This window comes from Ambystoma mexicanum, chromosome 6p (genome assembly GCF_040938575.1).
Source record: "Ambystoma mexicanum isolate Mex_15411 chromosome 6p, UKY_AmexF1_1, whole genome shotgun sequence".
In the NCBI taxonomy this organism is placed as follows: domain Eukaryota; kingdom Metazoa; phylum Chordata; class Amphibia; order Caudata; family Ambystomatidae; genus Ambystoma; species Ambystoma mexicanum.
The window spans coordinates 1,169,338,387-1,169,355,736 of NC_090935.1; the positions used below are offsets into that span (position 1 = coordinate 1,169,338,387).

Sequence of the window (17,350 nt, forward strand, 5' to 3'; positions counted from 1 at the left end):
GAGTAATTGAGAGGTTGGTTTGAGGTTATTAGAAAGTAAATTATGCAGGTCCTCCTCGAAAGTGCCAAGAGGACCCGGCGGTCTGTATATTAGGTGGATGGTGAGTGATTGAGAATTATTTATCTGGAATTTAGCAGATAGAATTTCACAGGATTGTGACAATCGGGTAGGGGTTAGTCTAAGGGATAGGCACATTCTGTAGATGATAGAGATACCGCCTCATCGTGCACCATCCCTGTCTTGTCTGGCTATTGTGTAGCCATCTGGGATGGCTAGCATAAGCGATGGTCCTGCTGCGTTATGTAGCCATGTCTCGGTAATCGCAAGGAAATCAAGATTGCCTTCTGTGATTAGATCAGCAATGTCAAGGGCATGGGCGACAAGTGATCTTGCGTTGAGAAGTGCTCCTTTAAGGGAGGGGGCCTCAGTAACAGTTTTGACCTGGACAGGTTTAGCTGTGATATTATCGCTTGATTTCCGTTTATGATTATTGGTTTGGTGGGCATTAGTATTGGCGATAGAATGTGAAGGTGATAAATTAGAATGACTAGGTTTCAAAGTATGCTGAAGGTTAGTCATCAGGTTGGTGGGAGGTAGGGATCTTCTTAGTGGTTCGTGTAATTTTGTTAATCTGGCGCGGAGTCTAAGGTTTCTATTAGACGTGGCACAAGGTCGGGAAGCAAAGGATGCTGGCCCTGGGGCAATATGGAATGCGGGTTGTTAGGGCGTAGCATAGTGTAAAGCTGTATTTGTCAGTTTGAACGGGCTAGGATCTAGTATGGGTGCTAGAAGGAGCTCAGTGAAGCACGCTGGGCTTCTAGTACCAGTATGTAATGTGGCAGCCATAGTGCAAAACAGAATAGTTAGAATTAACATCTTACTCAGTTAAGCGGCAGTGATATGGCGGTACTAATAGAGGCACCTATTCCCGGTACCAGTTGGTCAACACGAATAAGGCAGTACTTGTGAGGCAACTAGGCGCCTGGGCCAAAACACAATTGGGCAGCAAGAGTAAACAAAGTAGGTCAATGCAGGTAAGGCACCTGGGCCAGAATACAATTGGGCAGCAAGAGTAAACAAAGTAGGTCAATGCAGGTAAGGCACCTGGGCCAGAACACAATTGGGCAGCAAGAATAAACAAAGTAGGTCAATGCAGGTGAGGCACCTGGGTCAGCTCACCGCCAAGCAGCACGAATGTGGCAGTGGCAATAGGCAACTGGGTGAGATATCTATTCACAATTGGCAGTTTATGCAACACAGATTGTACCGTGCAAGTATGGCATCTGAGCATCTAGGCCAGATTGCAAGTGGGCAGCGGTGGTGGACAAAGTATGTTAATACAAGTGAGGCATGTAGGCAGGGTAACAGTTAGCTAATTATCCGTTTAGACAGCCCTGATAAGGTAATGCAAGTAGGGCAGCAGGGTAAGTTACCAAGTATGGAGTAAGGTCAATACCTATTGCCACGAAGTGTAGACAACCAATGGGCAGCAGTTCAAATGACACAAATATGAGGGGTTTCACCAAAGAAGCAAGTGTATCATAGAACACATGCGCATGATTGTGGCATAGTACAGTGCAGCAATAAAGATAACACATACAGTGCAGCAGTAATGAAAACACATCATGGTGAATACGTGGCTGTGGGAGGAGGTGAAGACGAGAGTAATGGGAGATGGGAGTACAGGTCGCTGAGCATGGTTAAGAAGCAAATATAGTTCGAGCGTGCACCTGTGACACAGCAGGCTAGTGAAAGTAGGATAGCACTATGAGTCGGTAGGTGGCGTGTACACATGGGCAAGAGGAGTAGTTCAGGGACAGGTGTTCAAACAAAGCAGACAATGGTCAGATAGCCACTAGGGCTGTAATGTTACCTTAATACCAAGGTGCAGGGGTTCATGCAGAGGCAGACAGCTGGTGACAGGCTGAGGACAGGTGCTGGCCTTGTCTCCTTGGGCCTTGCAGACGTGGGCCGGCTTTCGCCTGTCGGCTCACTGGATAGGCTGGTGAAAAACGGCCAGAAAGCCAATCAGAGCCGTGTAGGGAGGCCTGAGGCTGGGGTTAGGATGAAGAAGGCAGTGAATTTCGGCGGGCGGCCATCTTGTACGGTGCTTCCTTCCTCGTGCACCAAAATGGCATCCACAAGCACAAAGGACCCCAGGGAAGGGCAACTGGGCCTGGGACAGGGTGGCAAGGTGCAATAAGGCACAGAGGGCAAATATGGAGGCAGATAGAGGCAATTCCGGCGCGCGTGGCTGGGAGCGCTATTTCCGAATTTGCATTCCTGTTCCTGGCAGTTCCTGCAGGCTCACGGTTCCTGAAGCGACTGTCGTGGTGACAAGAAGGAGGACGGCTGGAGGGTCCTGTACTGCCCAGGGAAGAAGCCAGCAACAGAGCAAAATGTTGAATAAAAGGTGCGCTCCTTAAAACCCAAACAGGTTCCGTTCCTCCTGGCTATCCGGTTCAAAGCAGCGATGCACAGCAAATTCGACCAGGAGAGGGAGGCCAGCGTTTGGTGTTTGGCCAGCTGGTTGGTCCCACCAGGCTCAAGGGAAGAAGATTCCTTGCAGATCTTCTCTGTCGTTGAAGTTTGGGGCGATTCGGACCTGCAGCAGGGCTTCACCGGGATATCCAGTAGGTGCAGCAGTCGTCTTCCCTCAGCTTCTCTTCAGTTCTCTCGATCCAGTGGTGACTCTGCCTTCCAGTCCCAGAGACTGGCTTTTTATGCACCAAATCCCCCATTCACACAGCCTGGCTGTCAATCACACAGTAGGGTGACTGTCCTGACAGGACAGTCACCTAGCCAATCAAACTAGAGTGTGTCTTGAGCATCCAAGGAGACCCTGTGCAGGGGGCTTCAAGCCCCTCCCTCACATCCTGTCCACCCAGACACTCAGGCGCCTAAGGAGGGCTTCTGTGCAGAAGCCTGCCGAAGAAGGACGGCGAACAAAGGAACCAAACCTGGTTTGGCGCGTAGAGTAAAACACGAGAAAGACCTTTACAAAAAGAAATGGCGAATAAACTTGACCAGAAACAAATAAATATAAAAGGGGTCCAGTGGGTTAGAGTTTGAGGCTACCACCAAGCCTCTAACGTTACTGAGGCTATTTTCATAGCTTGCGGTAGAATAAAAATGGTAGGTACCACTGCCACCAGCCAAATCTTAGAGAAAGGGGAACATAAACATTTCCCATGAGAATTAGACAAAAAGGCATAACTATTAACCCTTCCAGTACTCCATGGGAAGATAGGGTGTACTGGGTTTGTAAATTTAAAAAGACTAATAAAGTCACTTTCAACTTTGTATGTTCTGGGAGACAGTAGTCAGCCCTAGAAAATGGAGTTTAAATTGGGAAGTCTAAAAAGACAACCCTGTGTCACTGCACTAAAGGTGCTGTGTGACACACAGTAAAAGGATGATGCCTATGGAGTGGGTGAGACTCCATAGCCCATGAGCAAAAAATGCATAACACACAGCAAAACACATGTAAGAGTGGGAAAAAAGGCTCACACTCTTACCAGGTGAACAGAATTAAACCCTGGAAATCCAGCAAAGCTGCTGAGGGACTCAACAGGTAAGGGAAATTAGCCATTCTAGAGAATGATCCCAAATACTCGCCCCCCAGACTAAGAGACAGGAGGATTTAATCCACTCCTGGATGAATCTCTTCACTATAGTCGGTCACAACCATCCTACAGAGACCATCAGCATTTTGGTGGTGGCATCATGACCTGTGCTCAATGGTGAAATCAAACTTGTGCAGGCAGATTGACCATCTTAGTAGTTTTGGGTTTTCCCCTTTCATTTGTATTAACCATCTCAAGGGTTGGTGGTCTGTCTGAATCACAAAAGTGGATCCATACAAGTATGGGCTAAACTTCTTCAGAGACCACACAATAGCAAAGCATTCACGCTCAATGGTTACCCATATTGTTTCTGGTTCCTTCTTCTTCCTGCTGATGAAGCAAATGGGGTGCTCCCTACCTTTCTCATCCAGTTGACTAAGGACTGTACCTATACCTGTATTGGAGGCACCTGTCTGCACAATGAAGGGTTGGTGATAATCAGGAGCTCTTAGGACTGGAATTTGAAAAAGGGCTTTCTTCAGGGTTTCAAAGGCTTGAGTGCACTCCTCATTCCATCTGACCTTCTTGGGGAAATTTGGACTACATTCAAGGGAGAAGCTATGGTCGCATACTTCTCTATGAAATTCCTGTAGTACCCAGTGAGACCCAGGAAGGGTCTCACCTGGGTTTGAGTAGTAGGGGTGGCCCCGTTTTGTACAGCTTGTACTTTGCTAGGCAATGGCCTTATTTCACCTTCTCCTACCTCATGACCAAGGTAGACCACTTTGCTCTGACCAATTTGACATTTACTTGCCTTTACGGTCAGATTGGCCTGCTCAAGAGCCTGCAGTACATATCCAAGGTGGTGAACATGTTCTTTCCAAGTATGCCATAACACTGCAATGTCATCCAGGTATGCCATGCAGCAGTCCTTCATCCCATTCAGAACTTGATTAACCTTCCTTTGGAATGTAGCAGGTGCATTCTTTAATCCAAAAGGCATAACCTTAAACTGGTAGAGGCCTGCTGGGGTCAAAAATGCAGTTTTCTCCTTGGCATGGTCTGTCAGGGCTATTTGTCAATAGCCTGACATCAGATCAAATTTACTGAGGTACTTGGCTGCACCAGTTCATCTGTCCTTGGTAAAGGATGGGCATCAATCTTTGTGACTGCATTTAGAGCTCTATAGTCCATGAAGAATCTCAACTCCTTGGATCCTGCCTTTGGTACTAGAACAACTGGACTAGACCATGGACTTGTAAATGGCTCTATAACCCCGAGATCAAGCATCTTGTTGACCTCCTCCTTTATGTGGGTCCTTACATGGTCTGACATTCTGTAACCTCTGCTTTTCACAGGTAAACAGTCACCAGTTAAAATCTAATGTTGGCACTCTCCAACCCCTCCTTAATCAGGGCCAAAGGACCTCTGACTGGATGGCCATAAAGAAGTTCAAAGGGACTGTATCCAACTCCCTCCTGAGGGACTTCTCTATAAGCAAAGAGAAGGCATGGCAGTAGAAGGTCCCACTTTCTTTTAAGGTGTTCTTCTAAAGCACCTATCATGCTCTTCATAGTACGATTAAACCTTTCAACCAGTTCATTAGTTTGTGGATGGTAGGCTGTAGAGAACTTGTAAGTGACACCACAGTTTTTCCACATGGCTTGCATGTAGTAGGACATAAAATTGGACCCCCTGTCGCATATCACTTCCTTAGGAAACCCTACGCTGGTAAAATTACCAAGTAGAGCCCTAGCCACAGCCTGAGCTATAACAGTTCTCATAGGTATCGCCTCAGGATATCTAGTAGCATGGTCTACTACAACCAGGATAAACTTGTTTCCTGAAGATGTGGGAGGGTCAAGGAGGTCAACAATGTCGATTCCCACCCTCTCAAAAGGAACTCCCACCACTGGGATAGGCACCAATAGTGCCACATGCTTGGCTCCACACTTACCAGAAGTTTGGCAAGTGTGACAGCTCCTACAGAATTTGTCAACTTCCGCACCCATCCTAGACCAGTAGAAGTATAAAGAGAGCCTTTTCTTGGTGGTCTTTTTGAAACTCAAGTGACCAGCCAAAGGTATCTTGTGGGCAAACTGTAGGAACTGGAGTCTGTTTTCTAGGGGCACTACAAGTCTTTTGCAGTCCCCAGGGATAGACTCAGTTGGTTCACTGTAGAAGAGGCCATCTTCCCAATGCAACCTGTGCTTCCCAGGCTCTTGCCCATCGAGCTGAGAAGCTGCCTGTAGGCAAAGACCTTCAAGAGTAGGACACTCTCTTTGCCTATGCTGAAGTCAGGCCTGTTGGGTCCACGATCTGCCAGTAAAGACTTCAGCTCAGGATGGTCAGCAGGATCCAGATCTCCAACTAGAGTAAGGTCCTCTTCCAGATCTGACTCTTCAGTACCTGGATCAACCACACAGGGTTGTACCTCACACTCGGCCTCAGCTGGTGGAGGAGTCACAGGTGTGACTTTGGACAATCTTGGGGATGTCCTGGTTGGTAGCACAGGGGTGCTATCCGCTTTCTTCTGGGAGGTTTTAGGTTTCCCCTTTGCCTCTTTCTTTTTTGAAATAGCAGTTAGTAAGTCCTGTGGACTGGGGGTGATAGTTTCCTCTAGCAAGTCCTCTGGAGAGCTTCTCAAAGTCCTCTCCCTTGCAGGCCTAGTGAGCTCCTGTTTCCTTTTACTGGGAGGTCTGGGGGTACTAGACACAACTCCAAGAGATTTCAGGTCATTACCCAACCGGACTCTCCCAGTCACTTCACTATTCACACTAACAGGTATATTGACAGTCATGTCAATGCACTGGATGAGAGCTGGTAACTGGGGAAGCATTTGCACAGGGCCTCCAGCTAACTTGGTTAGGTGTTTGGGTGCCTTAGCAACATCCTCTACCTTGAAAAATGATTCATCAACCACAGTTATGCTGGCTCCAGTGTCTCTGATGGCAGGAGTCTCCTGGCCATTCACAAGAACACTATTTATAATACACTTTAGTATTATCTGGGATGGAATTATAGACATCTAAATTCTGTTGTTCCCACAAACCCAAGCTAAAGAAACACTAGCTGAGACTCTCATGGGTTCATCAGCCAGTAGGTCAAAGTTTCCACTTGCCATAGGTATTTCTTCCTCTGGGGAGAAGGCTAAGGAGACAGTGTGGACCACTGAAAGTTTACCTTTGCATCTGGGATCCCCTTTCACATGGTCAGTTGACCCACAGGCATAACATTTACCAAATGTCTTGATGAATGGGGGTTTGTTCTGACCCACCTCTGGTTTTGCACCAGGAGGTACACTAGCCTGATTCGGTTTCCCTTGTGGCTTACCCTTGTTATACTTGGGGCCCTCTTTTGGATTGGAGGTATTAGAATTCTCCTTGTTAACTTTCCTTGGCTGCTTTCCCTCATCCTTCTTCTGAGTTGCCCCAGAATCCTTGTGATTAGCCCTGTCGGCAACCCACAAGTCAGCAACCTTAGCTAACTTATGTGGATCTATCTCCTTAGAATCAGCCAAGTGCTGTCTGAGCTCAGGAGAGCAGGCATCATATATTGACTCCATCATAACAAGATTTATCATACCTTCATAAGTGTTAACTCTGTAACCCTTAATCCAACCCTCTAAGTTCTTCAAACATTCACACACCCAGGTAGCCCAAGGGGTACCATCATGCTTTTTGAGGGTCCTAAACCTCTTAAGATACTGAGAAGGGTTCTTCCCAAATCTAGCAATTAAAGCTAGATTCACACACTCATAATCCATCCTATCCACCTCCCCCACCTCCATCACAACATCAGATGCAACAGTGGGTAGCCTAGAGAAGAGCCAAGGAAGCAACTGATTCCCTGTAATGTCTTGAATCCCATGGTTATACTCAAACATTGCCAACCAATCCAAAATATCAAGCTTAGCCTCATACATACCAACAATTTATTTAGGCATACGGGTCGCTTAGGATTGGAAGATCTAGAAGACTCTGGGAGAGAAGCATTCTCAATAGACAATTTTTTCATTTCCCTGAGCTTAAGTTCTTGATGCTTTTGTTCAGTTTGAGCATTAATACATTTGAATTCCAATTCAAGCCTCATCTTTTCTAGAGCAATGAATTCAGGACTGAGTGTAGGACCTGTAGGGGTCCCAGTGGACAAAGGTTGAGCTTGCTGAGCAAGTAGAGGAGCAATAGGGCCAACATTGTGAGACTCATCTACCTCATCCATAATATTTGACACATTATCTTCCTCCTCATTTTCCACATTTGCTGGAGGGGTAGGTATTTCAGACCCACTCCCCAGACTTTGGTTCTCCAACAACTTTTCAATTAATTCGGACTATTTGCCTTTAACAGAGAGATTCCTATCTCTACACAGATTTTTCAAATGATCAACAGTGTAAGTAAGGAGGCTCTCCTGACAGTAGCTTTCCATATCAGACATGATTAAAATTGCTTTTAGTGGTGTTTAGCCTTGTGGTTAGTTGAGCCAAGGTAATAGCAGCACTCTAAGTGGAATCACTACACTTTATCCTCACCACTGTACACCAGTGTTAGGCAGAATCAAATGCAGTACCCTTTGGGAACACCACACACAATTAAGAGTACAGGTGTAAGTACAATTTCACCTTTGGTACAAGCCTATACTACACAGTAAAGTGATAGCCATGGCTGAGCAGCCAGATTTATCGCAAGAGTAAAGTGAGCAGTACAAGAAGTTACACAAAGGACAACAATTACTATGATTCAAGCAAACACTGATTCTAGGTTTCTGAGTAAAAGAACATACATTTATTTACACCATCAGTTATAAAATAGTTCACTATTATAAAGCAGCAGAAAATCACAGTCTTAATACACTACAACAACACCCAATCAATTCTGGACAAGTTAAGCTCAAAAGGAAGTGTGAGCAAAATGGCACTCCAGTAATTTAAAAAGGAGAGGAAAGAAAAGGTTATCACAAATCAACAGCACCAATAAGTTATAGGCAGGGCAATCTAGAAAAGGCTACTAAAACTAGGATTCAAGTCAATAGGCCTGGGCCAATGTTAATGCTTCAGAGTCTTTGCAGAAGATCACACAGTTCAAAGTAGTTTGCGGTTAAGTCTTTGCCAAGAGTTCAAAACGAAGTTGGTCGGAAGAAAGGTTATTCAAAGGAGTAGAGAAGGACAAGCCTTTAGAGAAGTGAAAGATTTCAAGCACTTTCACCACGGTCGGACAGAAAGAACTACCAGATTTACACAGTACCTTAAATGGAGAAGAATGCTGTAGCTGAGGCAGTTGTTCCTGGCAGTTCCTGCAGGCTCACGGTTCCTGAAGCGACTGTCGTGGTGACAAGAAGGAGGACGACTGAAGGGTCATGCACTGCCCAGGGAAGAAGCCAGCAGCGGAGCAAAACGTCAAATAAAATGTGCTCTCCTTAAAACCCAAACAGGTTCTGTTCCTACTGGCTATCCGGTTCACTGCAACGATGCACAGCAAATTCGACCAAGAGAGGGAGGCTGGCGTTTGGTGTTTGGCGAGCTGGTTGGTCCCACCAAGCTCAAGGGAAGAATATTCCTTGCAGATCTTCTTTGTTGTCGAAGTTTTGGGCGATTCGGACCTGCAGCAGGGCTTCACCGGGATGTCCAGTAGTTGCAGCAGTCGTCTTCCTTCAGATTCTCCACGGTTCTCTCGATCCAGTGGTGACTCTGCCTTCCAGTCCCAGAGACTGGCTTTTTATGCACCGAATCCCCCATTCACACAGCCTGGCTGTCAATCACACAGCAGGGTGGCTGTCCTGGCAGGACAGTCACCTAGCCAATCAAACTAGAATGCGACTTGGGTCTCCAAGGAGACCCTGTGCAGGGGGCTTCAAACCCCTCCCTCACATCCTGTCCACTCAGGCGCCTAAGGAGGGCTTCTGTGCAGAAGCCCGCCAAAGGACGGCAAACAAAGGAACCAAACCTGGATTGGCGCGCAGAGTAAAACACAAGGAAGACCTTTACAAAAAGAAATGGCAAATAAACCCGACCGGAACCAAATAAAAATAAAAGGGTTCCGGCGGGTTAGAGTTTGAGGCTACCACCATAGCCTCTATGTTACCGAGGCTATCTTCATAGTTCGCGGTAGAATAGAAATGGTAGATACCACTGCCACCAGCCAAATCTTAGAGAAAGGGGAACATAAACATTTCCCATGAGAATTAGACAAAAAGGGATAACTATTAACCCTTCCAGTACTCCATGGGAAGGTAGGGTGTACTAGGTCTGTTAATTTAAAAAGACTAATAAAGTCACTTTCAACTTTACATGTTCTGGGAGACAGTAGTCAGCCCCAGAAAATGGAGTTTAAAGTGGGAAGTCTAAAAAGACAACCCTGTGTCACTGCATTAAAGGTGCTGTGTGACACACAGTAAAAAGATGATGCCTATGGAGTGGGTGAGACTACATAGTCCATGAGAAAAAAATGTACAACACACAGCAAAACACATGTAAGAGTGGAAAAAAAAAGCTCACACTCTTACCAGGAGAAAAAAATGAAACCCTAGAAATCCAGCAAAGCTGCCGAGGGACTCAACAGGTAAGGGAACAGAAGGGGGGAAAACAGAAAGAAAAATTAAAACACAAATCACAGAGCACAAGAGCTGCATAAAAAATAGAATTCATACGGCACCATTAATAAGCCATGTTATAGAACAAATACATAAAGTGGATGAACTTACATGGACAGTAATATACCAAATAAAACCGGGAAATTATACCAATACAGATAAAAAGATACTAATGAAAAAAGAAAGGGGGCGTGGCTACGAGGGCCATGTAGGAGGACGCGATCTGGAGGAGCTCGCGAGATCCTGAAATGATCCTGGCGAAATAGTGCATTACAACGTGCCTATGACTGCTGAAAAAACACATGTCGATGTGTGAACGGTCTGACTGCGCTTGGTAAACTTTTGGAAGGCGTGGGAGGAACGGTGGTGGAGTTTTGTGCGAAAAAGATAAGGAGCGCCGGAGACGGAAGATGAAACAAAATGGCCGATCAACGACCGGAACAAAGGAAGGAGCAGGCCGCACGGTGGTCGGGCGATAGGAGCGAACTGTGTGCGCATTTGTAACTTGCGCGGAACGCAGGTCCCCTGGGTCATGTCTAATAGAACAGTGAGACCGAAGGCGAAGCAGCCCATGTTGGACGACTTTGCCAAGACGTCCCCTGGTCCAGAAAGTTCCAAGAGCAAGGATAGGTCGCCTACAGGCAGCATGCCTGCGACGGGTACTAACCAAGAGGTCCTGGCTGCGATTGCAGACTTGAAGGCGGCCTGGGAGGCTAAGCTTGAACTGGCCGTAACTGAGTTGAAAACGGCATTGGACGTTAAGGTCGGTGAGGTGCAGGAGGAGGTGAATTTACTCCGGCAGGACGTCAGGTCCCTGGCAGAGCGCACTGAGACCCTCGAGAAAGAGGTGAGCCCGAACACCGCGGATTGTGCCTCCCATAAGGCCGAATTGCATGCCCTGGTGCAGAGAGTGGGCAACTTGGAGAACAGGGCGGAGGAGGCGGAAGGACGCGCCTGACGGAATAACATTTGCATCGTGGGCCTGCCAGAAGGATCGGAGGGCCATGATCCCACGGAGTTCATCGAATCTATGCTGTTGCAGGAGAAACCCAGAGGAGCCTTATCTCAAGGATTTGCGGTGGAACGTGCGCATAGAGCCCTAACAAGGAGGCCACCGCCGGGAAACCCACCTAGGCCAGTAATTGCCAAAATCCTTAATTACCGGGACCGGGAGAGGATACTAGAACACTTCCGCAAGGGAGGAACGATTACACGAGGAGCGGCAAACTTAACGGCCTACCCGGACTATACCCTGACTGTGCAGCGTAGCCGCATGAACTTTGGGACGGTAAAGCGGAGATTGAGAGAGGCGGGCCATAAATACATGTTGCTGTACCCGGCGAAATTGAAGGTTTTTCACAAACACAAGACTTTGTTTTTTGAGACTCCGGAGGACGCCATGGGATGGCTCGACGCGGAGGGATGTCCCCAGGAGCCTGACGTTCGGATGGGAAGAGGAGATGGAGGAGATAAGTAGTGCACAAGGAGGGTGCTACAAGATGGCGCGGAATAGGTCTCTGGGACTTGATTATAGTCATTTGAGCGGCCTTAGGCAGAGAAGGTCAGACTGTTGCACAATATATTATGAGCACTGTGACTATTGCTGTATTTCGGGGAGCCTTGCAGAGCGGATCTCTTTACCGCACTTAGTAACTTTAGTTAAGTGGCCATTAGGGCGACTTCACCCTACTGAGCTCTGGGCATTGGTTGGTGCTTGCAGGGCTAGATGTGGGGGCGCCTGAGTTCCATGGATGGAGCTGGGCAGCAGTTGGGGAGTGTGGTGTTGGGGAAGGGATGGGTAGAGGGTGGGGAGGGAAGTGGGGAGTTTGGGGTGTGTATAGTTATGGGGAGTTCGAGTTTGTACATGAGGCTACAAGAAAAAGCCAGAGGGCTGTATCTGTATCGCGTGGGCAGGTGGGATTTGCTGCACGGAAGGGGAGAGGATACTTATGAGCTATGGGGATCTTAAGATCATAACGTGGAGATCATCATCCTGGGCACTCCCTCGACCCTCAAAAAACTCAGCCCCGAATACTCAGCATTCAACATAGACAATAATATTATTACTGTCGCCAAGGAGGTCAAAACACTGGGTTTCTATCTGGACTCCACTCTCTCCCTCAGCAAGCAGGTCAATGCCTTGGCCTCGGCCACGGCATACACATGCAAGTTGATCAGAGCAGGCAAGGCCTTCCTGTCTCAGGACAGTTGCATCACCCTAGCCAGAGCCCTCATCTTATCCAGGCTGGACTACTGCAACGCGCTATACATAGGAGCCAATAAACAAACCATCAAAAAAATCCAACTCCTACAAAATAATGCGCTAAGAGCAGCCCTAGGAATCCCCAAGAGAGAACATATCTCTAACACCAGAAGAGCCAACAACTGGCTCTCCACTCACGACAAAATAAAACTAAAAACTGCCTCCCTCATGCACAAATGCTTGAACAATGCAGCACCCCGCTACCTATCCGACAGATTCACTTTGAAGCCTACCACAAGAATCACCAGACTCGCCAACACCAACTACCTCTGGATCCCCAGATACAAACATGTCAAAATAGGAGGCAGCAGCTTCCAGGTCAAGGCAGCACTCCTATGGAACTCACTACCTTCCCCTCTAAGAATCAATCAATCCTATCACAAGTTCCGTCAAAGCATCACTAGTTGGCTCAAAGATGCAGACATCTAGGCATATACCTTGCTGACTTTGCCCGGCACCTCTCTCTACACCGCATGCACCAACCACTGTGTAAAACTATGCATGCCATCAATGTACCCGCCTGTATATATCGTAACTTCATTGTGCCAACATGTAACCAAGCGGCACTTGCACATAATTGTATTTTACATGTTGTAACCAAGCTTTGAATATCCTTACGCCTTGCGCCTGAATACCCTCGGGTCTGGAGCGCAATACAAATAATAAACTAAACTAAACTAAACTATATGACAAGCGGGGAGGATGGAACCTCTTAGAGAAAATAATTAGTATCTACAAGGATCAGCTAAGCGGCTGCTAACGTGCACTCTGAAGAACTGAAATTATAAGATGAGATCCATGCATGCATTAACATATTGGGCGCGATAGAGAGCTATTCGTGCAAAACTCTAAGTGGCTTTAAGTTGCCAGAGTACCGCCTGACATGGGGAATGCTAGAGAGGAGCATGCAAAAAACAGAAGCTAGAATGGTAACAACGCATCAACAGACGTGTATCAGAAGCATTCTGGATACTAGAGAGTAAAGAACCCGCCTGGACGTACATCAAAAGGAAAAGCCGTGGACCGGGGGTGATCTACATAGAGATCCGGCAACACGGAAATACAATCTGAAAGAATAGATTGTGCAGGCAATAAGGTAAGGGAGTGATCGATATTAATGTGTAACAAGCTTAATAAGAACTGAAAGATGCTCTAGTCAACCGCTGGTCACTTAGAAACTTGAAATACTTAATATCGTAGCACAAGGGCAAACAGTGAGCACATATAAACTGTTCAGAATGTGCATGCAGGATTAAGAAACTGCAGAAATGTATGGACTCGCTTTAAATATTAACAAAGGTAAGCACTATTGAAATGAAGTTGCGGGCATTGCGGAATAATAATGAATGAAATCAAACATGTTAGTAAGGTTAGACCCAAAAATAAAAAGGAATTTTCGTTTTTCGTTTACCAACAGAGAATACATGAAATACATTGATAAACTAAGAACTGGGACGGAAAAAACACTCTGGACCCTGACACTTAGAAATCCAATGAACAACATCTAGGACACCAACATAGATGGTGAGCACCTGAGGTAACAAATGGACGAAATGCTTTTTTAAAAAAAAGTTTTGCGCATGAGTGAAAACATCGACCAAAATGGTCTGTTCCCTTATCTCTCTAATTTAGACAATAGGAACACGCTGTCCTTCATAGAAAGAGAAAAATAAGGAACCAAAAATAACATAGAGGAGGACTGTCCCGACAGAAGAGATGGACTGGTTTTCCCAAATTCAAATTGAGCAAGAAAACTGCCAATTTACAGTTAGAGGCATTTAAGTAATGAAGCACTCGAAAATGTAAGCTGTAGAAAAAGTAAGGGAATTAATCTCCCTTTCAATTAAAAGAACAGAAAATACAATTCATTTGAAATAAGCTTGGTTAAAACTAAACCAAGCTTATTTTGTATTTTCAGGAAGACATTATTACTGATGGAAAAATTGATAAAGCAAGAATCAATTTAATCACCACTCTGACAAAAAAGCAACAGAGCCAAGGAGAAAAAAGTTGATTGACTGTTATTGACTGTTACAGAAGTGTATACCCCTGAGGGATTTCCTGTATATAGAATGTGAATGAATGAATGATGAGGAATGAAACATGTTGGGACGAGTGTTTCTGAGAGAAAAGAGGAATATAAAGTAGAGATACCCAAACTTACACAATTGATTATATGTTTTTTGATGTTGAAAGGTTCTCTCCAAGAAAAAAAGAAGTACATAGATTCTGAATTGTTTATAAAATTTGGAGATGAACAACTATTTATACATATTCAAAAACGAATCAATCAAATCTAGGTAAAATGAATGTTTTAGAAGAAATATGTTTTGAAGACTAATACATAGTATATGTTTCGATAAATACTGATTGTTCCTGGTAGTTTATCAATGATAGACAAGCAAGATAGATATATAATTTTAAAATTCTATCCAACAGTCATATGGTGAAAATCTGACAAAGGACCATCCAAACACACTGTTTGTACTATATTTGAAAGTTAAGGAGGAATTGTTTGGAGAGTTCCGGTTAAATATCCCCTCTTGTCTCTAACCTGTTGTATAGAAGCTCTCACTTTTACAAAACCTCAAGTATACATACATTCTCTCATACAATCGAACATATACAAATTGGACACCCAAAAACCGACACAAAAATGGACATCCCCATCACATAGCCATCGACTGTCCGCCAATAAACATAACAACCTTACACTACACAAACATTCCAGACAAGTCAGACCCAATGCCTGTTGCAAATGACAACTTTAAAACTACTTAGCGCTGGAATGGCCATGTTCCCCCAATACATTATCTGTACATTAATTTCTGTTTAGTGCCATAGACCTCTGAGTTATTTCCTGTTAAGTCAACTCATTTGCATTGTTTCCAAGTCTTGGTGTTATCTATTAGTTGCAACTGCTCTCAAATTATGTGGATTTTAGGAATCTAACAGCTGAGATCTTTTGTAGATGTTGCAGGTGGTTATTCAGCTTCCATCCTAGATGCCTTCAGGAGAGCGATGGACACCTCCAAGATGCTCTTCATTCAAGATCCGACGGTCGACGTTCTCACCTACCAGGAAGTCTTCAGACTAGCAACACTTGGGGGCAGCCAAGGTACAATAAATATTTTGAAATCTCTGTATGTGAATACATTTGTGCACACCATTCTTTTCAGATACATGTCGCAGTAATGAATATGTTAACAAAGGTCCCAATCAACTATCTTTAATGCATTGATTAATGCCTGTAACACCCTCTACAGCAATTTCCCAGAGCCAAGAACTGTGAATGTGTTTTATTACAATAGAATTAGCACTGTCCAATAAAAGTTATCCCATTTGCCTAGTTATAAAATCACTGAATCAGTTGAACAATATAATATTCTTTCTTTTTTTATAAAACACTTTATTGTATTAAAACATATAACAAAACACAAATGTAGCACATTTACAGAAATAGTCCAGAGGTCCGGGACTTACAGTAAACAAACACAGTTATTAACACATTTGGCTTCTCATCCATTGTCCCATCAAACAAATGATCACCCATTTAGGAAAAATCATACCATTTGTTCCACATCTTTGTTAACTTAGCCGGGCACCTCTGCGGATTGTACACTCCCCTTTCATGTGACATGCAAATATCTACATCTGAAACCCATTTGCTATATCGCGGATTGACAGGCTGACCCACATCATGGCTATATTCTGTTTTGTCAAGATGACGGCAGAAGACAGAAATATTTTCTTTAAATTGACTGTAAGAATTAGCTCCCCAAATTCCCAACCACATCAGTTTAATTTCTGCAGGTATATTTACTCCCATAACTGTTATCAACCTATCAAGGGCCCATTTCCAGAAGGGGCGTATTCACAGGCAGTCCCATATTATGTGGAAAAAGGTCACATCCGAGCAGGCACATCTCAGGCATCATGGGTGGGCAGCCCGTCCACATCTAAAGAGCAACGTGCATGAATAGTATGTTCGTTGTAGAATTTTAAGTTGAATTAATCTAAATTGAGAGATCACCCCCTCTCTTGGGAACATCATTGCTTCCACCCAGTCTTCCGGGTCTATGGCACCCATATCAGTCTCCCATCTATTCTTTAGATCAAGCAAGTCCCTATACAAGAAGGAAGATATACATTGGTACATTTTGGAGGTAAACTTCATGTTTATTCACTCTAGTAGGATGTTGGCTTCTAGGGGGAAGAAGTGTGGGATGTCATGGATATCATTGAACTGTGCATGTCGTGCAATGGTGATTTGGGTATAGTGGTATCGCTCAGTTTTGGGAAGCCCATAAGTTTGTTGTAGGTTGGTGAAGGAACAAGACCTCTCTCACTCAAGACACCCTTTAGAGTTAGGATATTACAGCGAACCCAAGTTCCAAACACACCAATTTTGTTAATTTTGGGTAGTAATATGTTTTGCCATAAAGGTCGAGAAAGTCTCGGTTTCCTACCCAACCCAATACTTTCGGTCACTTCTTTTCATATTTTAATTATGTGTTGAGTTACGTAAAGGAGAGCAGGATCACCCTTTTCCCCATATAAAACTTATGTTGGTGTGGTTCCTTTCCTCCAGGCAATTGGTGATCGCCTCACAACCAATCATTGACCACATGTTTTAATTTTTTTTATTTCAGTTTGGGTTCTCGTGTCCCCCCTGCCCCTATTTCCCACAGTTTGAAGACCTCTGCTCTATGCCATCTGAGGAATTTAGAGGTGGACAGGAGGAAATAGCTCTTGCACATTGCTGGATGTATTCAATACTGAATAATGGAGGAATTATCGACAGCAGAATTTTCAGCAGTGGAATTAACCCCAGAAGTAATTCCTCCATTCCCTAATCAAGTCCTATAGGCCCCCATGATGGGGAATCACTACAATTAATTCAAAATTTGAAGGATTCAACTCCATTTTCAAT

The 17,350-nt window shown here is 44.9% G+C and overlaps 1 protein-coding gene across 2 annotated transcripts in view; it reads left to right on the plus strand.

Moving 5' to 3' along the window:
- LOC138510274 (guanine deaminase-like) overlaps positions 1-17,350 on the plus strand; it is a 616,035-nt gene that overhangs the window by 487,113 nt on the left and 111,572 nt on the right. For both annotated transcript variants that reach the window (XM_069625806.1, XM_069625807.1), the window contains exon 11: positions 15,389-15,535. In XM_069625806.1, coding sequence (XP_069481907.1) covers positions 15,389-15,535 — 147 coding nt within the window. The remainder of the gene's footprint in view (positions 1-15,388; positions 15,536-17,350) is intronic.